Source organism: Mycteria americana, chromosome 6 (genome assembly GCF_035582795.1).
Source record: "Mycteria americana isolate JAX WOST 10 ecotype Jacksonville Zoo and Gardens chromosome 6, USCA_MyAme_1.0, whole genome shotgun sequence".
Lineage (NCBI taxonomy): Eukaryota > Metazoa > Chordata > Aves > Ciconiiformes > Ciconiidae > Mycteria > Mycteria americana.
The window spans coordinates 19175917-19200035 of record NC_134370.1 but is presented as its reverse complement, the minus strand read 5'-3'; the positions used below and the strand labels follow the sequence as shown (position 1 = coordinate 19200035).

Here is a 24119-nt window from a genome sequence, read left to right as displayed (position 1 = left end):
CATAGTGTTTTTCTTCCAGGATGGAGGTATGAACAAGCAATTAGAAGAGCCATATAGGAAATTTTACTTACAGTTCAGACTTGTTATGTTGTTGATCAGATAGTGTTATTTCTCACTGCCTTTGTTTTTCCATCTGCAAATTTAGAATGTCACCTAGTCTGCCATGAATATTGTGGAACTAAATAAATTAACATTTGTAGAACATCTTATATACTTGTATTGTGACAGATTTTTCTTAATATAAACACAGTGATTCCATTTGGTAGGTATTATTTTAGAGCCTATTCCATTAGCTGCAAATTGTGTAATCTTTATTGTTTGTATGCATATATAGCTTAATAACAGTTTATTAATTTACTAATAGCTGAAATTTTATTATAAACTGTGCTGTGGCTATGAATAGTTAATTGTTCGTGTACAGTGTTAGAACAAGTTACTGCTTTAAATCAATTGTTGTGAATACTGTGTGCTACATAAAAACCCATGTACTCCTCTATAGGCAACAATTGATTTGGTAGTAGGATATGAGCCACCAGCTGGACCTGCAAATCCAAATGATCCAGGAGGGACTAATACACAAGAAGGTATTTCAATCTTTTCTCAGAACACTATTATTAAAAGATCACGAAGATATTTAAGATAAGGAAAGTAATTCAACAGCATTGTTCATCGGAAAAAAATGTAACCAGAAGCAAGCATGTCAAGACTGCCAGATAGTGATTTTAAAGAAATTAAGGATGATTCAGGACTACAGCTAGGAAGAAAATTGGCATTTCCTGATGTAAAATGGTTTTTAGCATCATTTTCTCCAGTGGAATCAGGTTACAAAAGCATGATGTTGCTTAAAAGCTTTTCAAAATGGCTTTTGTTTAGGAAATAAAGGTTTTTGAATGCTCAAAGAAACAGCAGTCATCTGCTGTAATGCTAGGGCTAACCAAAAAAGCAGGGAAGTCACATTTTTGGAAAAATATATTCTATTACTTTCAGTGTCAGGGAGCTTTGTGAAAAGATTTTCTTAAACCATTAAACTTTTTTTTTTGCTGTAGAATAAGTAAGTTTTGAAAGACACTGTTGTATCTTATATTAGGCTTGATATTTGACCAGCCTATGAAATATTGTGATCAGTAGGGAATATTTTTGGTCTCTATATATCATATTAACCAGGCTTTTGCTGAGAGTGTTTTTGAGATCCTCTGGTTTTCCACTTTTAAAAGAACTGTGAAGTAACAACAGGTTTTTGCAGTTAACAGGCAAATAATTACCCTAATATCCAGGCTGTGTTTGTGCAGAAAGAAGTAAATGTAATAAATGTTATATATCTGAGGAGAAATAAATCAGTTTGACCATTATCTGCTGATAGATAATAACATAAGAAGGAAAAAACTGAAATGAGGAGTCTTCTGGGGGGAAATTTTGATTCCACTGACTTCACTGAGAGCTGTTCTTGGGGAGTGGAAGGATAGGTAATGCAAACACAAAAGCTGTGTGTTAAGTTACTACACTTTGAAATAATTTTATAGAAATGTGGACTTGAAGGCTAAAAATGCAAATTGATTTATATGAGACTATTTTGATAGCTTTTTAAAAATGTACTTGAACTATAAGGTAATATAGGTAAAATAAAATGTGGCAGGTTTTTAGCTAGTATCCAGCAACTGCATGAAAATTATTTCCATGCAAAATATCAAACACACCTCTAGTTAATTGTTGTAAATACCTATTTCCCATGAAATGAAATCACCTCCCCAGCTGAGATTGCTACAGCTCAGTTTCAGAAATTAAAAATTAAGTGCTAAGTCAGAATGTGTAATCAATCAGTTTCATGGATCCATCGAGGCAGATAGATTTTTAGGGATGTTAGGGAGGTGGGGTCTTCCAGTTATAAAATACATGGTCTGTCAGTCTCTGTGTTTTTATACATCTCTTACAAGGATCACTGAGGACTTCATTATGCAAAGTGATCATCACCCTGTGTTGGCAAACTAATTCATAAAGTTAACAAACATCTGTTAATGCTAACCATCAGAGACACAGCTTGTTTTTCCTGTAGATTTTACCGTAGTCACTGTCCTCAGTTAAGAAAAAAAGCTGGAAACACAAGGGAATGACACACTTTTGTGGTCTAGATATTTTCGGATCCTGTTTTGCAATACTGGAACCTCACTGGATGATCCAGTATTGTAGTGTCATGTGGTTGTAGACCAGTCTTCCACAGAGGTATTGTGATTTCAGAACTGTCAGAGGCTTACTAAGAAACTTTAACTTATTCCACAGTTAAATGCTGTGGAGGAGGATTCAGAGTTTTATTTTGGATGGCAGACCCTAAATGTCTTCATGTTTTCAAGATTCTGAAGTAAAAACCAATGCTATGCTTATAGCCTAGTCTTGCTGCTGGGAAACAGCTTCAACTGGAATAAAATTAATCACTTCTGGTGTATTGTAAACTACTCTGGTGACCATTACAGCTGAACTGTATTTTGCTAAAACTTCAATGGGTTGGTTCAAAAAAGTGTATGGGAATTGTATTAGATACTTTGCATCCTGAAGAGGGACAGATCTACAGTTAGTTTGGTTAGGATATAAATTTGTTCTTAAGCAGCCTAAAATTACTAGCTTTCAAAAGGAGTTGGGAGCACGTGGTTAGCAAAAAAAATTGTTGAAATGAGATAATAATACAATTTTAGTGGAACTCCTGGATATCAGACTCTTGCTCCTGTAACTATTTATCAAGCTGTAGTATTTGTTTATTAATTGCACTGTTTTTTTACTGTGTGAGATGGAGAGGATGATGGAGGTTATGAGGATGGCTTGGATGGTCCAGTTGGTGGTATCACACCAACAGTTCCAAGTGACACGAAGGAAGCCCAGCTAGCTAAACGCATCACCAAAGGAAAGAAAACACGGAGAATCCTTTCTAACAAACCACAAGATTTCCAGGTAATAGATTTATTAAATGTTGCATGTTCCCTTTTTCTTCCTAGCATGACACTGCTCCTTTCACATAGCCTGAGCATAATTTAATGTCAGATTGTGCAAATCTAATGCACTGTAGAGACAATTAGGTTCTTCATTTGAAAACCTGTATTTCTAAAGTATTCTTCAAATTTGCCTGTTAGAGAGGTGTCCAATTTTGTACAGTTCTGACTGAAATCTCGAGGAACCTTATTTCTTGTATATTGTATAGATTTCAAACTACAATAGCAGCTTTAAAAATAAGTAGTAAAAGCAAGTAAAAAAAATTTACTGAAATAATTATCCCCAACTTGTCTTGTAAAATTCAAGTAAAATTATACTTGCTATCATAATTAAGCTTGAAAAGTCTGTCCAGTCCATATCTGCCAGCTACTTCAGGTGTTGGCTAACTTTTTTGGTGGTATAGTAAGAAATTCTTGTCACCAGGATGATAAATAATATAGGGAATGAGTTAATTTTTTTGTTTGTTTCAGATTCGTGTTAGAGTCATTGAAGGTCGTCAGTTGCCTGGAAATAACATAAAACCAGTAGTCAAAGTTCATATTTGTGGTCAGACACACCGAACAAGAATCAAAAGAGGAAACAACCCATATTTTGATGAAGTGAGTGGCATAAGAACACTGTAGCTGAAATGCTGATGCTATCAAATGTAGAAAAATAGTTATTACAGCTTTCCTTATGATCAATGAATAAGAATTTGCTAATATTTAAGGTTAATTATGGCTAATATGCATTTTGCAGTTCCCAGTCCCTTTCTTTATGTATTCACATCACTAAACAATCTCTGTCACTGGCAGTCTTAGCAGATAAAGCTATCTAGAAGGAAGTCAAACTTCAGCCGAGACATATGGAACATGTTCTTTGATACAGTTGGCCATGTGACATAATAATGACTTTGAATAGTTGTGTGCAGGTTATAAAATCACAGAAAAATTAATTAGGAATTGTAGATCTCTATGGTGTGTGCAGACAAGCTTTCAGTGCAATGCCTTGGGTCAATAACACTGTCATACAGAATCTGGAAATGTTATTGCTGTGCTACCCATGATTTGTAAAAGCACAACTAGATTTTGTCCAGACAGGGATCTGTACGTCAAACACACTGAAAAATAGGAGAGAATTGAAAGCTGTATAAGGGGCACAAGAATGATCCCATGTCTGGAAGACTAATGTTGCAATGCTTAAGCTTAATAGAGAGAATGCTGAGGGATAACACTCATGATCTGGACACGTGTGGAAAATTCAGAAGATTTTGGAACTGTGTGGCAAGCATGTTTAACACATGCAGGCCAAACCGAGGAAGTTACAGAACTCTGAGACTTGAACTAAGCTGTAGGTAGCAGTCAAGATTTATGAACAAGTGGTAAAAAACAGGGAAAGGAGAAAGCCAGTTTCACCTTGTATTGAATCAATTCCTAGGCAGTCTCAGTATCCAGACTAGGCTAAAAATGGAGTAGCAGGGACTATGTTTATGTACTTTTCCCTTTTGTTGGATAAAGTACTCACTGGAGTATAGCTGGGCTCAAAGACCAAACTTAGTGAGGCATATACTATTAATAAAACAAATAAGCTAATAAATAGTATCTTTATCTTCATGCTGTCAAACTATCAGATTTATTCCTGTGGCCTTGAATTGTGAAGATGCAAATCATTAAAATTACTATCACCACTAGCCCTAAACAAGACCTTTTTGACAGCTACAACAGAGATGGGTAGACCGGAACTGAATGACCTGGAAAATAAACAACCTTTATAATTCCCAAAGTTGTTCTCCTGGGGAAAATGTGAAGTGCAGAACAAGGAGCAAGGGCAGTGCTGAAAGTTTGCAGCACAGCTATGCCTACTGCATTCATTCAAATGGAAGCTGTGACTGTTTCTTGTCTATTTTGTACTAAGTTTATTTACTAAATTTAATTTTTTATTCTGTGTTAAATTATCGTATAATCTGTCCAGCAAGGAGGCAGGGTAAAAGTACTGTAGCAAGCATGCTTCACAAGCCTGTTAAAATAATGTTTTTGCATTTTCTGTTCAGAGAATTATGTGTTTGTCATTTTGAGACAGGTTTTCTGTTTGTTTTTACATTAACAGATATTTTTCTACAATGTCCACATGACTCCTTTAGAGTTGCTTGATGAAACAGTTAGCATTCGGGTAAGAAAAAATGGTGCATGTTCAAAAAGCTGCTGGATGCATATAGCATTGTCTGGCTATTTCACTATGGTGTCTAGGAACATGCCTGTTTCACGCTTGTCTATCTTTTTAGGTGTATGATTCTTATTCTCTACGAGCAGACTGTCTAATGGGAGAATTTAAGGTGGGTATGAAACAACTTCCATATCTTGACTAAATTAAATAAAATGGGAGAAATTTTTTAAGTACTTGTTTTAAATGTTTGAATTTATACTATTTTAGCATGGGGCCAAAGAATTATCTGATGATGTCTTGCTTCTCATGCTAGAGACCATTTGCTCAAAGTGCTAGTAAACAGTTTTCTTATTTGAGATTATATAAGATTGTTGTTAAAGAAAATTGTATGGTTTATATACCAAGTTCTCTAACTTGCATCCAAGAGAAAAAAAATATTTACCAAAATGTAAATTTTTTCCTCAAAAGGTATCAGGGTGATTATTTGGTATGATGTAGGGTTTGAAGAGATAATTTTATTAGGTAGCTATTAGGCAGAATAGCGCTATGTATGGCGGCATAAAGTTACACATTCTCAAGTGATGTGGAAGGGTGTTCCTTTGGTCAGAAGTTTGTTAAGTAAAAGAGATGGTGGAAAAGTCTCTTAGTTAAAGTAATTTCTGTGGTTCTGATTATATTAGTGAGATTGTCTTTATTTGTATTTGTTATGGTCAATATTGGGAGGTAGGCATCTGCCTGTTGAAGATATTCCTAAAGCAATACAGACAAAGAATTCACATGACAATTGTAATGGCTACTGGGATCCCCTATTATAACATTTCAAATATCAGTGTTGGCTGTATTTTCTGTTTACTTATTTTGTACTGCATAAATTCAGTAGATCTCTAGACCAGCTTTTCACAAAAATATACAAGTGTGGAAGAGTGCTCTTTTCTAAATGAAGCAGTTTCTACCAGAAAGCCGGCTGCTTTTGCTTCTCGCTGCTTATTATCTATGTAATTTCTAGTGATTCAGACAGTGCTGTATTTCTCTGTGGAGGACTGATCATTCACTAAGCAGGTGACAGCATGTCATTCAGCTACTTTCTGTTCCTGCAGGCACGCATTCCAGGAGAAAACCCCAAGGGTAATTCTCTCTAGAAAATCACCCTTTCAGACTTTACCTGCAAGGAATACTAGCCCAAATTGCCATGAGCAAACATGCTTACCTTCCTGAACATGTTTGAAATCTGATACAATGCATACAGTATATGTGCAATCTTGTCCAGATCTGACACAGTGGGGGGAAAAATCGCCCATCATCTTCATAAAAGAAAAAGGAAATTATTCATTAAAAAAACAAGCTTCATTTCTGGAACTGTAGGATGAGACATTGAGCAGGAAATAGAAACAAAAGAGTTCTGAAAAGCCTGTCTGAACATAAAATAATGGGGGAATATAGGGAATTCAAGAAGCAGTAAGTTAGCCCTATCTTCTGTCTCTGATAAATGAAAAAGCTGGGGATCTGAGGAAAGAAGAAAATAACTACAGCTGTTAGTTCTAATACATCTTTTCTTGCATTTTCTTCTTGGCTGCTGTATCCATTCAAAATCCCTCATTTTTCAATGTAAGGCATTTTCTCTTTCTCCTCCCAAGAATACGCTATGTAAACTTTATTTTGTTTCTGACAAGAGAACAATGTAGTAGTACTCATTAAAAACTTGAGGGGAGTTGCCCTAGCATTTTTCTGTTTTGGTATTTCTTCAGAGGTAATGCCTTTGATCTTTATTTCAGATTGACATTGGCTATGTTTATGATGAGCCTGGTAAGTAACAGTTACTTCAGAGCTTCTTCCCTAGCTTGAAACTTGAAGCTGAAACATTTCATTAAATTTCTAAAGTAAAACAAGAAAGTTAATGGAAAGTTATTTGAGATTGCTGCTTTATGTATTAACTTAAAAAAAAATCCAACAATATATAAGTCCTTTCAGTGGTTTCAAGATGAAGTACCTAAAGCACCTAAAATTTGGATATTAGCTTTGGTATTGTCGTGGTTTAACCCCAGCTGGCAACTAAGCACCACACAGCCACTCGCTCACCCCCCCCGGTGGGATGGGGGAGAAAATCGGAAGAGTAAAAGTACAAAAACTCGTGGGTTGAGATAAGGACCGTTTAATAGGTAAAGCAAAAGCCGCGCATGCAAGCAAAGCAAAGCAAGGAATTCATTCACTGCTTCCCATCGTCCGGCAGGTGTTCAGCCATCTCCAGGAAAGCAGGGCTCGATCATGCATAACGGTTACTTGGGAAGACAAACGCCATCACTCCGAATGTCCCCCCCTTCCTCCTTCTTCCCCAGCTTTATATACTGACCATAACGTCATGTGGTATGGAATAGCCCTTTGGCCAGTTTGGATCAATTATCTTGGCTGTGCCCACCCCCTCCCAATTTCTTGTGCGCCTGGCAGAGCATGGGAAGCTGAAAAGTCCATGGCTAGTGTAAACATTATGTAGCAACAACTAAAACATCAGTGTGTTATCAACACTGTTTTCAGGACAAACACAAAACATAGCCCCATACTAGCTACTATAAAGAAAATTATCCCAGCCAAAACCAGCACAGGTATCAAAGACCTAAAATGTGAAAAATAATGCAAAAATATTTGATAATTATGTCCCTAAATTAGTATGCCACAACATTTTAACACCACTAGATTTCTTGTTTTAAATGGCACTATTGAGACCTGTCTAGGACAGAATAAATTTTTTAAATAATTAGTTTTAGGATAAAGCATGCTTTTGGAACAGTTGACTTTAATTTTATGATTTCTGCCATTTTGTAATGGATATTGCTGGGGCGGGTGATGGTATTTGTTTTTAGGCCACGCAGTCATGAGAAAATGGCTTTTGCTGAGTGATCCTGAAGATACCAATTCAGGAGCTAAAGGCTATATGAAAGTCAGCATGTTTGTTCTGGGAGCTGGAGATGAGCCACCAGTAAGTTCCATTTAAATGTTTTTCTTCCCTTCTCCACCCCACGGATATTTATTCATGTTCCCCCAGCATTTTTTGAATACTGTATAATTTGCTCTGTGAGTAGTATTTAAAAGTAAGACAAGATTTACAAGTTGTTTCAAAGGCATCCAGTACTAAGTGGCTAACTCAAAGCTTGTTTTGTCCAATTAAGCAACCTCTGGACCAGCTCTGGGTGTGTTGATCTACCATTTGTAGATACTTCTTCACATCCTGGAAGAAGTAGAGATGTGTTAGCCTGGTCTTGCATACAAGCTAACATGTAATTCTCCTTAGCATAGCTAATCAGGCTGAGCAACATATTGATACCAGTTCCAGGACTAAGTCAGGAGTGTCTCCATATTAAATACAATATGATCCCCAGAACCATGGAAGATCTCCTTCCTGTTCCGTATTAGCTCTTCTTTCTGCTATCCTCATGATTCTTGAAATCACAAGGATATGTCTAGCTATTTGTGGTGAAATATTTTCTTTCCTATTCATTTTTAAAGGAGTAAGCAGTAAGTTCTGGTAACTTGTATCAGTGTTGTATGCATTTTCTAATGGCAGTAAGATGCCTTACCACAATATTCATCTTGAGATGAGTATGAAAATTGCATCAAGTTAGCATTGTACGAATGCTAAAATCATCATCATCTGATGATGATGATTTTAAAAGTGTGATTATAATGGGCACCTGCAATTGAGTACTTTAGAGATTAAAATGTAAGTAAAATAGTTTACGTAGAATTAGTTTTTGTGGCTTGATAATTTGATAAAATCTCATTCTTTATAATGAAACTGACAAGAGTCTTCTATCTGAAGAGTATCGTGGGCACCAGTTTAACTAATCAGCTTAATTCTGTACATTACTCTGTCTTTCTTACATACCAGATAGTATGTACCACTGTATCTCCCAACAGGTTGAAAAAAGGGAAAGAGATAATGAAAGCGATGATGTGGAGAGCAATCTGTTATTACCTGCTGGAATTGCACTTCGATGGGTCACTTTCCTTCTTAAAATCTACAGAGCTGAGGACATTCCACAAAGTATGTAGCTTCTTACTACTTGTCCATTGGTGTATTTGATTACCATTAGAAATATTTGTGTTAACTGTTCAGAAACGTTCCTTGAACATTAAGTATCTTGAGTGTTTTACATTGTTACTTGAGCCAGCAATTCTGTGACAGCTTAAGTAGCCCATTTCAAGTCCTTTGGTAATGCTCAGTAAGTCTGCTTAATTCTTATAATGCATCATTTAATGTGTTACCCATTAGATTAGTAATGCTCATCTGTTGCTGAGTGTGCCACACAGCTTCTGGTAGGGGGAAAGAGTCATCTTTAGCCCTTCTCCAATCGCAGAAGTTACATGCAAGTAACTAACATACAAGTACAGTTGATCTGCAGATAAGCTGGATGTTCTGTGCATGTTTAGCTCAAGTATACAGTGCATGTGTCACCTTCCTGTTGGATCCCAATCCCTGCCCACTTTCGCGAGGGTATCAGGTTCCCTGCAGCCCTATTTTCCCTATAGGCTGCTGGTTCCCTGCAGCCCTATTTTCCAAGGCCATTTACATCCTAGTAGATAAGTAGTACTGCTAATGGCCCCCTGCACCTTCCTGTTCCCAGCAGTCCATTAATTCTTCTTCACAGGTGCTCATAGCTGCAGCTATTTTGCAATGGGGGAGAGGCCACAGGACTGCTGAAATCAGTCAGCCGCTGCTGTGATGGCCAAGGCAGTCTGTATTGCCAGCAACCTGCTCCTGAGTGGCCACAGGAAATAAGCAACTAGGAACTGGCTGTATCCCAGAAAGCTGCATGCAGGTTGTGGGCTCTAAGTTGAGCACCATAAGCTTAAATAAACAGCCTTTGAGGCCAGGGGAGCTTGTAAGCAGTTTGACCTTAATTCGTTTAGTGAGATTTTACTTGTGTCAACCCTATATTGCTGAAACAAAGGTTATTTCTCTCATTATATGCCATATGTGTTTTCTGATAGAATATAGGTGGCTTTTTATCCGTTCTTAGCTTTTGATCCCTTATCCCAATAAATGACAATGTCTACAGGTACATGCATAATATTTTTCACATACAACTATGCCTCTAAATTCAGGAGCACATCAGCACTCCTTATGATGTTTCAAAAATTTATATTCTTGAAATTGCTCCTAAGCCTAAATTTTCCATTTTTACCGGCAACACTGTTCAGAATGTTGTTTATCAGATTAGACTTTACCCTGCCTAGATCTGTAAGCTGGTTGATTTCAGTGGGATTGCTATGGGCAATTTATTATTTAGGCTGAATAAATAAATAAAATAAAATAATAATTAAAAAGCATAAACCTTAATTTCTTCTTTGACACCTTACCAGTGGATGATGCTTTTGCACAGACTGTCAAGGAAATATTTGGAGGAGAAGCAGACAAGAAAAACCTGGTAGATCCATTTGTAGAAGTTTCTTTTGCTGGGAAAAAGGTAATTTAGTAAATATCTGAATCTTTGCATTCTAATCGTAGTCCTGAGAACAAATTTCATATCACAGAATCACAGAATCACAGAATCATATAGGTTGGAAAAGACCTTTAAGATATGCCAATATACATTTTTAAGTTTACTGAAATTATGGAAATAAAAGAACATTAGCCCTAAAGTTCACTTTGTAAAATGAGGACGAACTACAAGGTACAGTAGAATGGGTGTAAAGCTGATGACTAATATAAAGAATGTATGACTCAATGCTAGGAGCTGATGCGTGCCAGATTGCTTGCCTACCAGTTGTTCCTGATTGCTTTTTGTAACTGATGGTACAGATCTTTCTGGACAGGTTAACAGCATTTGTACATTTTATTACTAATATGTTCCTTAGAATACCAAATTTGAGCTGAAGCACAGTTGCACAACCTATATTCATTGCTGGCCAATCTTTTTTCTTTTTTTTAAGAAGAAAAATGTCAGTCCTTTATTATGTTATATAGTCAGGTTGCCATGCCCAGTAATGTAGAGGATCTTCAGTAGACATGATTAGCAAATAATATAGGCTTTCCCATAGAATATATTCTTCATCTACTCTAAAATCTGCATAAAGCAAGCTGGAATCAAGTAATTTCTTAGTCTTGTTTCTCTGCTGTGATAAAAGAGATCAGTACTAGTGTGAAAGCACATTAAATTGTAGCTAGTGGAAATAACAAGCTTTTTTCCTGTAGGGTAATTCCAGTCTCAGGTTTAAACACTGTTTCAAAATTTTCTTTTTCCTCCAATAGTTATTAATGTTGCATATGCAGATCGGTTTAGCAGTATTTACCAATTGAAAACTAATGGCTTATTGCAGCATAAAGCACTCAGGATTCATCATTAACTACTACCCCTCATCTTACCAAACAGGATGTGATTTATACTAAATCATAGCTAGTATATGCTTTTTTGTCTGTTTTATCTTTGATGTGCTGTATAGTTGATTTCCTTTTTTGCAGGTTCGCACAAATATAATTGAGAAAAATGCTAATCCAGAGTGGAATCAAATTATTTATCTTCAAGTCAAGGTCAGGTTTTTTTTTCTTGTTTCTGTAGAAAACAGCCATCCTTTTGGAACTCAGGGCATTGAAATTACAGAGGTGAAATAAGTAATGGGTTATTTTATTTTAATTGCTTTTTTTTTCAGTTTCCCTCGATGTGTGAGAAAATAAAACTTGCAATTGTTGACTGGTGAGTTACGACTTTTAATCAAAGTACTAGACAAGGCAAACTATATTAAGTGAAGAAAAGTCTGGTTCTATAGATCTCAGGTATTTTTACAGTCTATGAGAGTATTTAAGCAAGTGTTTAAGTATCTTCCTTTATGGTTTCTTTACAAGAGACCTGATTAGTGTAACATGGGAGTATTGTTAATTTTGTACAGTGAGCACTAAGCCCTATCGCTATTTAGGTGATAGTGTAAAAGTCAGGTGACTTCTTCATGATACAGCCACTTTTGTAACTAGCCATTACCATGTGTGTTAGTCAGGTGATAAAAAATGTGATATATATTCCAGGTGATATCAAATGTGTGTGCACCATCCTGGAGTGCATTTAGTCACTGGTAGCTTGCTTCTGTGTAGGATGACCAGCATTATATTTAAATAAAATTTTTCTTTTTTTCTTTTTGTAGGGATCGTCTTACAAAAAATGATGTAGTAGGAACAACATATTTAAGTCTCTCAAAAATTGCTTCTTCTGGAGGTGAAGTAGAAGGTAATTGATTGAGCAGTATGTAACTTATTATCTTCTCTTGTGTTATGAGGAATAGCAAAAATCAGTGTTCTAAGAAAGTATATTTTCCTATAGTTCCTCAGTTCTGGGGCAACAAGATTATCTGTTTCTGGAGTTTTCAAAACAATGCTCCTAGAAAACATACTGTGGGACTTTTCAAAGTAAAGTATTAAAATTTTAATGTTTAAAACACATCATCATGGAAATAGCAGTAACTAATTCAAAATTCAGTGTTCTGTTATATATATAATGTTAATGAATTAATTAAATTTGTGAGTACTTTCCCAAATTCAGAAAACTATGTGGTATCACAATCTATCAAGAGTAAGATATGCAAATTTACTAAGATACTTAATAAGACATTTAATTTAAAAACAATCCGTAGTCACTGTTTCAGAATCACTACTTCATTGGGCACTAGTGGACAAGACTTTTTTTGCCACCTTATAAGCATATCTGTTCTTTCTCTGGGAAGAGAACCTAAAAGCTGGGGAATGTTCCTGAGTAGTTAGCCTACAGGAACTATCTAGAACCACCTACTCACTTCCTGTATACTATTATGCTGCTTTCAGGTGCTGGGGGAACTTAGATCGGTCTCTGCTCTGATCAGTAGCTTACTAGAAATGGACACTGCATCTCATTGCATGAGTGCTCCAAGTTACTACTTAGTAACCCTTATTTTAGTAGCTTCAATGAATGAAGATTTTAATTGCAATGCTGTGATCACAGACAATTAACTTACGTGCTTCAATCAGTATAGGTGACTGGATATGTAAATTGATAGAAACTAAAAAAAACCCCTGATTAACTGCAATAAAACAGATTTAGTTAGGCAGGATATGAAGCTCCTAACATGGTGTCCCCATTGGACAATACCTTTGTAATAAAACTCTTCTTTACAATATTATAACAAACATTTTTTGTGCCAAGATTTTGGGAAATATAAAAAAAAAATCCTGTTACATTTATGTTCTAATATAATATTGTGATTATTAATTATTTATTTGTGATCTATATTTATAATATCTTGCAATTTTTATAGCAAGATCTTTCATACAATCGAGCCAGCTCCATGACAAGGATTCTGTGTTAATTTGCCAAAAAAAATGTTTTATCTTTTTAATGAACATAGTATGGCATATTAGTTGTCTATACAGAATTGTAAAGTTCATGGCTAAACAGGCTTAACATTTATTTATCTGACTGTCTACACTAAGTTGAAGGACAGTGACTCAAAACCATTTCCACCATTGCTACAGTAAGAATCTAAATTACTATTTTTTCTGTTGTGTTTACGAAATCTCTATGATATGTACTTGTCTGAGACAGACCAGTTTGTCCTTAAGTTGGTAGCTATGTCAGGAGTTTAAAAACAAAATTAGTGGCTCCAATGCTGTAGTGACTTGAGCCAAGTATTTATGTTATCGGATGGAAGTGTATTTTCAGTCACATAACTTCAAGCTTATAACCCAGCCCTCTTAGAAGTACTGCTGCTGAAGTAAGACTTTGTGCAAACATTCTTTTCATATATTCCACACACAGCCAGAGGCAAAAGAAGGAGTTACAGAAAAAGGCAATGGGAAATCAACGATAGAAGGGCTGGGCTGTTGGGGAAAATTCAGCTTTGGAGAGATCACTTGTACTACCCACATAAGTGTGTAACTTGAACTGCAGCTGAGTCATAGCTCATTTATACTTCAAACCCAAGCACTTAGTAACTGAGAAAATCTTATTTGGATTCTCTCTCTACTGAGGTACTGACATTAGAATAGCCATTTCCATGTAAAATCACACATTATCTTCCCTTGAGGTCAATGCTATGCCTGAAGCCTGTCCTGGTTTCTACAGGATTGGGAAACTGAACTAGTCTATGGTGTTCAGTAAATGAAGATATCCTAATGGGCCCTGAAATGTCGTGATTTTCTTAAATGTTCTTAAGATTTTAAATAATTTTAAAAATAAAATTTTATTTTGTGGGGAGGAGAACTATACAAAGCTGAAACAGAAGCATCAAAACAATATATTTTGTCAGCTACCTGATTTTTTTTTTTCTTTGGAATTTGTACAGGAAGAGTAATACCTTCATATTTTAATCAGGAAGCAAAATTTTAGCCCACATGAACTTTATTTTTTCTCCAGCCTTCAACTTTATTTTAAAAGCAGATTGCTTTGTGATAAATTTGTTTTTAAAATGCTATTGTCAATTGTCATGTAACTTCTTCTCTTTTCATAATATAGAATTTTCATCTTCGGGAACAGGGGCTTCATCATATGAAGGTTTATATCTTCGTCTGTTACTGATTTTGCTTTCCATTGCCCAAACTGAGAAGTATTGCCTAAGAAAACCCATCATCTTAAAAAATATTTTTTAATAATTACTTGTCTAAAAGACTTCACCATGATTATTAAAGAGTATCAAACATAACTAAACAGTTTTGGCACTGGAACTGGTTTGAAAACATTTCTGTTTGGCTGGTGCTTCAAGCTGTGTTTTAGAGTTGAGCATGCAGTTGCTTCAATTATAAAGTGCTTCGTCTAACAATGGCTTGCAATTTTTAGCTTAGCTATAAGATTGCAACTATATTTGCAGCTGCAGAGCCCTGCAGAAGTAAATAACTGCCTAAATAATTAGTGGCTGTTTTGCTTATGCTTAGCTAGCTATATAAGTAAAGTCTGAAAAATGAAATCTGATTCCGTTAAAAGCTGGAGAATGGCTTTTTACATAACTGTCTAGGTTGACATCCAGTTTTCAAAGACTTCATGGTAAATATTTATATAGTGAGAAATAAATACAATTGGAGCATAGTTAAAAGGTAACAAACATTCTTCCAAACAAATACTTCATTTACTATCTTTCTTTCTTAATAAAGTAATATTACGTTAAAGGCTGATATAGTTTTTCGGAATCTCTTTCTGTAATATGTGATCATCAGCCTTCTAAATGTAAACAATTGAATTTTAAATGTAAACAAATAAAAAATATTCTTTTTATTCCAGGTTTGGGGGGGGGTGGTGTTGTTGTTTTGTTTTGTTTTTAAATGTATATTCTATTTAATTTATTAGCATCAGTAAGTAGTGAATGTATTAATTCAACACAGATCTGTACCTTAAATCTAGTCATATTGAGATCTGATGTGAGCAGTTCAGTGTTAGAATTTTTTAAAAATTGGACGGTATTCCAACAAGTGTCCGAATTCTTTTTCATTCAAATTTTGATCTGTTTCTGATTCAGATGTAAGGATGTGAAAGTATCCAAATGCAAAATAGAGAACTGTTGTATATTTTGCAGATATTATGTGACTTTGTGTTGACAGAAAATTACATCAAGACATCACATTCATTTTTATTATCTATTTGTGTCACTCAGTAGTCACAGTGGCAAAGTCAATACAAAGCATAACCCTTTATTTTCACTTTCTTATCTCGGCCATCCTTTCCGGTGATAAATGCATCCTTCTTTGTGCCACAGATCACTCAGTGATATCTGTTGCAAGGTTTAGAACCCGATTCTCATCTTTTTTTATACCAGGATCATTTGTTCAAAGACAAAACCTAGAATACAAGAAGGAAAAGAATATAGAATCTTTCCTGCTTGCTCAAAACTATTGCAGTGTTTTTCTGCATGTGTGTTGCTTAGCTCGTTCTAATTCTCTTTGCTCTACTCATCAAATTTGTCAATCAATAGCCTTGGCATGTGTTTGATTGTTACTGAAAGAACTATTAACTCCCTTAAGTATAGATTTTAATGGCCTCTAAAAAGAGCTTTTTAGAATCTCATTCATCTGATAAATTTGCAAGGCATGAATGCAAACCCAAAAGATAACAGTAGCAATACAACTAAAACTTCCTATATATATTTTTCTGCTAAAAAACAGAACACTGTTCAAAACTACAAAGTTATGACAGTAAGTGTTAGCAATGGAAATACCTTTTCAAGTTCTTAGATATCTTAAATACCTGAAAATAAACAATAGCTTTGGTGTGTAGTTTCCTAGCTTAGCTATTAAAACTGATAAAAATATCTAAAACCTTATTAATTTTTTTTTAGCTAGATTAAGACATTGGGAAATTTTAATTTGCTAGTCGTGGAACAAGACTAGTATACAAATTAGAGTTTATTGTCATCGGAATTAACTGAGAATTAACTGAGTTTGCAGACTTTCAGTCTTGTATTAATTTTAGCTTACTGAAAAGGGTGTTTGTGAGAAAGAATGCACTGTAGCAGTTACGATTAGAGTTTGCAGTAGTCTGTGTTTTACCCTGAAGTATAACCACAGAAAAACTACACTAAAAATTGGAACAGTAGGATTAACTATGCTAAACAGTAGGGTTTTTTCCCACTATGGTGTGCATCTTTTTTGGAGCTGTCTAGCTAGAACAATGGCCTATGCATTTGAATGATTGCAAATGTTGTTTTACTCAGTTTCATTTATTTCTAGAAAAGACATTTTCTGTTAACGTAAGAGTGTATTACTCTTTCACATAAATTATAACCTGATATTTGGCGTGGGGCAGAAGTTCTGTTTATTCTGTGGGGTTTTTACTGCATGAAGTAGTATCTAGTAAGTATTGTACATTGAAGGAGGAGGTTAGGAACAAGTACAGTCACTGGTATAATTACTTTAAATTCCTATAGTATACCCAGAGAATAAAGCGTTCTTACTTTACTAATAACTAATACCTAACTAATATCTAACGTTTGTTCTACTGGGTTTGATAGTAATGTTAATTGTTTTTCTGGCTCTGAATGATAATTAACAAAGATGTAATGGTAATGTTTTCTGTTAGTAAACACTGGAGAAACTGAAGTTGGCTTTTTACCAACATTTGGGCCTTGTTACCTAAACTTTTACGGAAGTCCAAGAGAATACACTGGATTCCCAGACCCATATGATGAATTGAACTTTGGAAAGGTCAGTTTCTTTATTCATTGTTTTTAATAAAAGGATTAGCCCCAGTTGTTTTTAATCAATGAATGAATTCATTTTAATGGGGGTTTTTTGTTGTTGTTTCACATTACACTCCCTTTGGTGTTTCTTTTTGAATAATATTTTATATTTATGATTAATAAGGAAATATGATAGTATTTTCCATTCTTATCTGTTTTTGTTTTAAAGGTGTTTTTAAAGAAGCAGCAGTGGTTTTGATAATTTTCACTACCTGCATCTCTGCATGCATTTGTATTTATTTCCTTGTTTTTGTAAATATATATTTCTCACTTCTAGCATTAATTAAAGCCAACTGCTTTATTTCATGTGTTCAAATATGTACATCCATGCCTCTGCAGAAGTTTTGAGAACACTTCAGTGAAGCCAGAATCATGTACAGCTAAAGAAAGAGTATGCTACTTTAGGAGAAATATATAAAATTGAATTCAATGTGTGATTATGTTACAGGGAGAAGGAGTTGCTTATAGAGGGAGAATTCTGGTTGAACTATCTACAATACTTGAAAGCAAACCTGTTAATAAAAAGTTAGAGATGATTCCTAATGATGACTTACTGGTTGTTGAGGTAAATCCTTGGTTTATTGTCAGTGTTGGTAATGGAGATGTGCCTTGGCTAGTTATTTTTGGAGAATGATCTAACTTACTAAAATTGAAACAATTGAGTTGAATCTCAGAATTAAGAGAGGTGGTTATTGATGGTGTGGCTACAAAAATGTCATACCCTCATAGCATGAAATGTTAATTTGAAACATTTTTATAATCTCAAATACAGTAATTTATTATACATGCATTATATATTTTTGGTTGCTTCTCAGAAACTAGTAAAAATATTAAAATTATTATTTCCATTAAGAAATTGCTATTGTTTTCTATAATTGTGGATCCTGTTTTACAAATATTGAAATACAACTAAAAAGGTTTTTCTTGTAGAAATACCAGCGCAGACGAAAGTTCTGCTTGGCTGCTGTGTTTCATTCTGCTACCATGCTGCAAGACACTGGTGAGCCGATCCAGTTTGAAGTCAGCATTGGTAACTATGGCAACAAGTTTGATACCACCTGTAAACCTTTGGCATCCACAACTCAGTACAGTCGTGCTGTTTTTGATGGTAAGGATGCTGCTGGTATGGGGATAAAATAATGTAAAATTCTCTTTTTGAGGTGCTATTTTATAGCTTTGGAATGACAGCCATAACTGCACTAAAAACTGACTGAAAGTGTGACAGAAAAGAAGGTGTGGCTCTTCACAGCTTTTGAGATGAAGTTACATTTATGGAATACATGCTGCAAAGTCTACTGAGGTTATTAAAGAAATTTTCACAGAATTCAGTGAAATCTTTTGACTGTGTACTAGATGTGCACAGGAAAATTGGCAAGAAAAAATCACATTATTTTACAGGTATCTAAAAACTAGGGATTAAATAGGGAAAATACCCTTTGAACATTCTGATTTAGAATAAAATAAAAACTTGTTTTCAAACCAGGTGTCTGGCAGCCTAAAAGAAAACAACCTGGCTAGATCACAGGAAAATATATTTTGGTTATAACTTTTTTTATTAACTGCAAACAAAAGGAGTTCTTTTTTTCTGTGTATTAAATGAAGTAATCAGGTTTACTCTGGAAAATAATTATTTGAATGTTTTATTTCAGGATACACTTATATTAATGTGCTATCTACATGGGTAAATTATGCGAAAGAATAATGAATATGTTAACAGATAATTTATTGAAAAAAATCCATTGGATTTTGAAAGAATTTGAAGTAAAAGTTTACCATCCAACAGATGCTACAATGGCTGAAAAATACAAATCCTTTGATAAGTTTGGACTAGCTTGCCTGTTCTTAATGAATTGTAGTACATAAATGAAATAAATATAGCAACTTGTGCAGTGTACCGTATGTGTTCCTGCCATGAATTCTAACTCTAACATACAAATGTTTCACACCAGGTAATTATTATTACTACTTGCCATGGGCAAACACAAAGCCAGTTGTAACGCTGACTTCCTTTTGGGAGGACATAAGTCATAGATTAGACCCTGTGAATGTAATCCTAACCATGGCTGAAAGACTGGTAAGACACTTAGGATCTTTCTTTTGCTGATATGCCTTTCACTTTTACTTTTTTTTTCATTTAGAGGTGTAATCAAAAAATGACATTTTGAGCAAATTATGGAACAGATTTCTGACACTTTTCCCTCCTTTTTTCCGATTCAAAATTAAACATAGCTCGGTGTAACAAATGGCACTGCTAATCATAGGTCTGTGTTCTGGCAAGGCCCAACACACTCCTGCTTGAATCTGCAGGGAATTCCCACAAGAAGGAAGAGTCCTCGGTGTTGGTTAGGGGCATGTTAAGTGTAGAACTGTTACTTGCTTTGGAAGTTAGGTGCAATATCATGTATTGTTAAATACAGTGAGAAAGAACATAGGAATAGCCCTGTTAAATACGAGTCAAGTTTGAACATCTGAGTCTTTTTTGATTTGGGCTTTATACATACAAATAAATAAGATTAAAGTCTTGAAACTCATATTGACCATAAACCACAATGGAAGTTTGTAAGTGCAAATCCTTTTCTTTTAAATTCCTCAGCAATCCAACTTAGCCACCTTAAAATCAGGAATGCAGGCTAAAATTTCTGAAAACCGATTAGCTGAGATGTGGTTGAAGCTGATTGATGAACTTACAGAAGATATAAGGTAAAAATACCTTTTTTATCTCTTACGTTATCATTCTAGGCCTGCTCAGAATCTTTGCTATTGCCTTTACTAAGTCAGAAAACAAATTCTAAGGACTATAAAACTGATTACCCCTATGAACTGACCTGAGAACTGGAATTCCAAAAGTCTCTGAAAGTAATAAAACAGCATGGATATTGCCAATGAAGTCATCCATGTAGTTTTGTAATTCTCCTTTATCTTAGTCACTGACAGTAATAAAACAGCACATCGCTTGAAAAAATCTAAGGCAGGAGTGTTCTGAAAATGTGAAATTGTGGATCTCTGCTGCCTTTCTACCATCTTGCCTTCTTTAGAGTTCCTCATGTACCTTTTGTTTACCCATGTTTCAATGTTATTTCTGACACCGAAGAGGGAAGAAATTCTGTGATTTACTGGTAAGCCCAGAATAAAAAATTTAAAAGCTATTTAGAGCTTAAGGGCGATATTTTCGAATAAGACTTTAGTCAACATGTCTGTATGTATGGGAGTGTTCAGAGAAGGCAATAGGAGTCAGCACTTAGGGTTTTGCAGGAGAATGAATTCTAAATAGAGAGGAAAGAATTGCATGAGAAAGAGACATTAATAGAAGGAGACATTCAGGTGGGGAGAGAAACTTGAAAAACATTAAACAAGTGGGTGATGAAACAGCACAGGAAAAGGAAAGGGGAAAATGAGAGAACAGTTGTTATCCATTAGAGGAAATAACAGAGAACATGAAATGAGAGAACAAATTCATCAAGCTGTAGAGCCAATATAAAAGTGAACAGAGGAGAAAGCAAACAGTGGAGATCAGTATATACTAGCAAAGAATTATATGATAGAAAGCTTGTATCAAAATATAAACTAGTAACTTCATAGAATACCTGCTGTGATCTGGAAGAAAGCAGAAAGAACTGACATACTTTAGGAAAGCAAAATGTGAAGGGCAAGGTATTGTCACATGGAGGCATCTAGTGAATGTAGGAACTTCAGGTTTTCTATCAGTTATGTCAGCCCATCCTCTTGACACATATCTGCACTGTTATTAATTCAGTCCATTATTTTATAAAATATCTTATCACTCAACAATTATGAAGTAATAGCACCTAGATATATCAACCAAATGAGCTTCCTTGCTGTTGTTCATAGGATACAATGCGCTTTATGGTTTTTTTTCAGCAAACTCATGAAACCTGTGTCAAAGACATAATTCCCTGTGTTGGATTCATAGAACAATTTTCCTTGCCGTGCTAAAGTTTAAATGAGTTAGGAGTTTGAGAGAGTTTTCAGTGCACTATTTAAACCTGAAATGAGGTGACTTTCTGGAAGTTCTGATCTGGTACATTTGATTCATGTGTAAGTACTTGCACAGAGGGCAGGCAGCACTTGCATTCAGATTAGTAGAATTAACAATAGTTGAAGGCACAATAGTCAGTATCAAGGTTTTGCAGAATCAAACTGCTTAGAAGTGCGTGGCTTGTCATTAAAAATACATCAGAGAAGAGTCAGTCTTTTCAAACTTGGCAGTGTCTTTGGAAATATTTTTTTTTAAGTATCATATTAAAGACCCCTTAATGAACTCTGTTAAAGGGATATAGTCATTAGTCTTTGAAAAGCTGCCTTTTCCTCAAACCTCCACCAACTCAAAAAAGTTCATTTTTCCTGGGCTCTACTGTGATACTATAGGATTTCTTGGTTCCATTGAATAGTTATTCTGCCCTCTGGTGACTCAGAAGTTCTGTGTCATGGATTTCTTTTAGAGTTCTTCGATGTTTTCATGCCATAGGGTTAGATAACTCTAGTCATAGACACAAGCCATATTTGTATACTGAGTTTCTGAGAATTTACAGCTTCCAGTGAAAGAAAAGAACCTAATCTTGGTCTGAAGGCACTGATTTCATCTTTGAGATGTACATTCTGAGACAATAATTTTCTAATTTGAATATATAGGGAAATGGATTTTGCTTGGTTTGGTTAGCAGCAATTACATTAAAGCATACACCTCGAGCTGTTCTATGTTGGTGCTTGTTATGTAAGCACGGCATTTCCCTTGCTTACTGTAAACACTTTGTCAGGTGGAAATCTCTGCAGAAATAGATGCTATAGCACTATTCCAGTGGTTTTCAATCACAGGAAATAATAGCACTCAATCTGTTGCCACTGTATGCATCTCCGCATTTAGTGTGTGGCTAAATAAAATCCACTTAGATTACTAACCATAATAAATATTCTCTTTTCAGTAAACCATTTCCCCTCATAGAAGGCAAATCTAATATTACAGTCCTTGACACTCAGCTAGAAAAACTGCGCCTCAAGTCTCTCAAACAGATTGGAGAAGCCGCAGCAAGGCTGAGAAATGAAGCTACTGATGTGAAAGCCACTCTGACAGAAATTGAGGACTGGTTGGATAAATTACTGCAACTGAGTGAAGAGGTTAGTACTACACAATACCAGCGATTCAGTTAGTTTAGAAATAGCTGTCTAACAGTAATTTTAGATACTGTGAAAGTAAACATGTTCCCCTCTGTAATTAGGATTTACTTAAATATAATGTTCTAGTGTGTTAGCTGTCTTCACTGAGAACGTGTGTTGGGAAATAACCACTCTGTGATTTGTAGAATAGACTCTGTTCTGTTTAAAGTGACAGTATTTTGTCCTTTCCTTTCTTCCAGAATTGCAGGGCACATTGCTGGTTCAGGGACTGCAGGATATATATTGTACTTCTGCAGCTTGTTAGCCATAGTAATCAACTTCTAACAGAGTTAAATCTGTTTGTTTCTGTGTTTTTTAAATTTTCAGCAACATCTTAAGTTTTCATCTCGGTTATCTTCCAATTGGTTTTCACAACATTGTAGAAATGTTTTATTTTTTGTCACTTCTGCTTTGAAAAGTTACTGATTAAAAAAAAAAAAAAGAGCAGTTAATTTGGCAGACTTGCAGCTAGCATATAAAGGTGTGCACAAAGCTGCAAAAAGATAGTAGGCTGTTTCTGTCTTCTGCTAAAAGTCTTATGATGATGTACCCTTAATGTGGAAGCATTACAAGCACTTAAATATGTAGCAGGTCAATCCAAAGCATTAGCATTTGGGATCAGTCACTGCAGTCGCCATAAAGGAATTGAGATACAAAACATGTCTAGAAAAATTTGCAAACGATACAGGAACTGTTTTTTTAATAAAACTTATTTGCTTTCCAACAATCTCAATGGTATTTTTAATGATTGTTTCAGAATTATATATTGCGTTACTTGCAAAGTAGAACAATTACCTCTATTTATCATACATTCATGTTAATTATTGATTCTAAGTGCTAAATCCTTTGACATAATCTTAATTTATGTTTCTGTTGTCTAAGCATTAGATTAGTTTAACATTCTATTAATTACCGTTCTTACCTTTCTTTTCCCCACAAATAATCCACAGCCACAAAACAGTATGCCTGATGTCATCATATGGATGATCCGAGGGGAGAAAAGACTGGCTTATGCTCGTGTTCCTGCACACCAAGTGCTGTATTCCACAACGAGCCCCGAATCATCTGGTAAATATTGTGGAAAGACCCAAACAATCTTCTTAAAGGTACTTTTTTTTTGTCCCCTTAAAAAATAATTAACTCCGTAAATTGTGATGCCTTCTGACATGAGCATGAAACATGCAAAAAAACTATGAACAATGAGGTGTCAAAACTCAGGACAGCTTAAAAGCCAACTGCATATAGCTTCTTCAAAATATCACAGAAATTGTAATGTAAAGTTCATCATAAGCCAGTTAGAACCAGCATCAGCCTTTATCTCCGATACTTTTCTGAAAGAGCTCAAAATTGTGATAGGACTTTTAAAGTGTTACTGGGGTTGGTGTTTTGGGGTTGGATGTGAATGCAGACTTTCAGAGGGAATAATTAGCATAAGTCAGAGAAGTTCCAAAAACCTGTTCAAAGTTTCGGATGGTTTTCTGCAAGTAATATAGAGCGGGTCTACACCCAGAACTTCCCTAGTATGTCTCTCTGCATTGAGTCTTACTCTTGAATAGGAATGCCTTTCTCCATTTAAGTTCATATTGTCTTTAATTGGAATAAACTTAACCAGAAAAAAGGCAATCTGACTGTAGAACAATAGCATTTACTGA

The 24119-nt window shown here is 35.2% G+C and overlaps 1 protein-coding gene across 2 annotated transcripts in view; it reads left to right on the top strand.

The window, feature by feature from the left end:
* The window catches only part of MYOF (myoferlin), a 73698-nt gene that overhangs the window by 20045 nt on the left and 29534 nt on the right, over positions 1 to 24119 (top strand). For both annotated transcript variants that reach the window (XM_075504794.1, XM_075504793.1), the window contains exons 5-24: positions 500 to 584; positions 2777 to 2937; positions 3447 to 3575; positions 5062 to 5124; positions 5237 to 5287; positions 6891 to 6921; positions 7974 to 8089; positions 9028 to 9154; positions 10474 to 10577; positions 11573 to 11641; positions 11761 to 11804; positions 12247 to 12329; positions 14586 to 14624; positions 17136 to 17260; positions 17744 to 17860; positions 18226 to 18403; positions 19245 to 19369; positions 19889 to 19995; positions 22236 to 22428; positions 23418 to 23573. In XM_075504794.1, the coding sequence (XP_075360909.1) occupies positions 500 to 584; positions 2777 to 2937; positions 3447 to 3575; positions 5062 to 5124; positions 5237 to 5287; positions 6891 to 6921; positions 7974 to 8089; positions 9028 to 9154; positions 10474 to 10577; positions 11573 to 11641; positions 11761 to 11804; positions 12247 to 12329; positions 14586 to 14624; positions 17136 to 17260; positions 17744 to 17860; positions 18226 to 18403; positions 19245 to 19369; positions 19889 to 19995; positions 22236 to 22428; positions 23418 to 23573 (2103 nt within the window). The remainder of the gene's footprint in view (positions 1 to 499; positions 585 to 2776; positions 2938 to 3446; positions 3576 to 5061; positions 5125 to 5236; positions 5288 to 6890; positions 6922 to 7973; positions 8090 to 9027; positions 9155 to 10473; positions 10578 to 11572; positions 11642 to 11760; positions 11805 to 12246; positions 12330 to 14585; positions 14625 to 17135; positions 17261 to 17743; positions 17861 to 18225; positions 18404 to 19244; positions 19370 to 19888; positions 19996 to 22235; positions 22429 to 23417; positions 23574 to 24119) is intronic.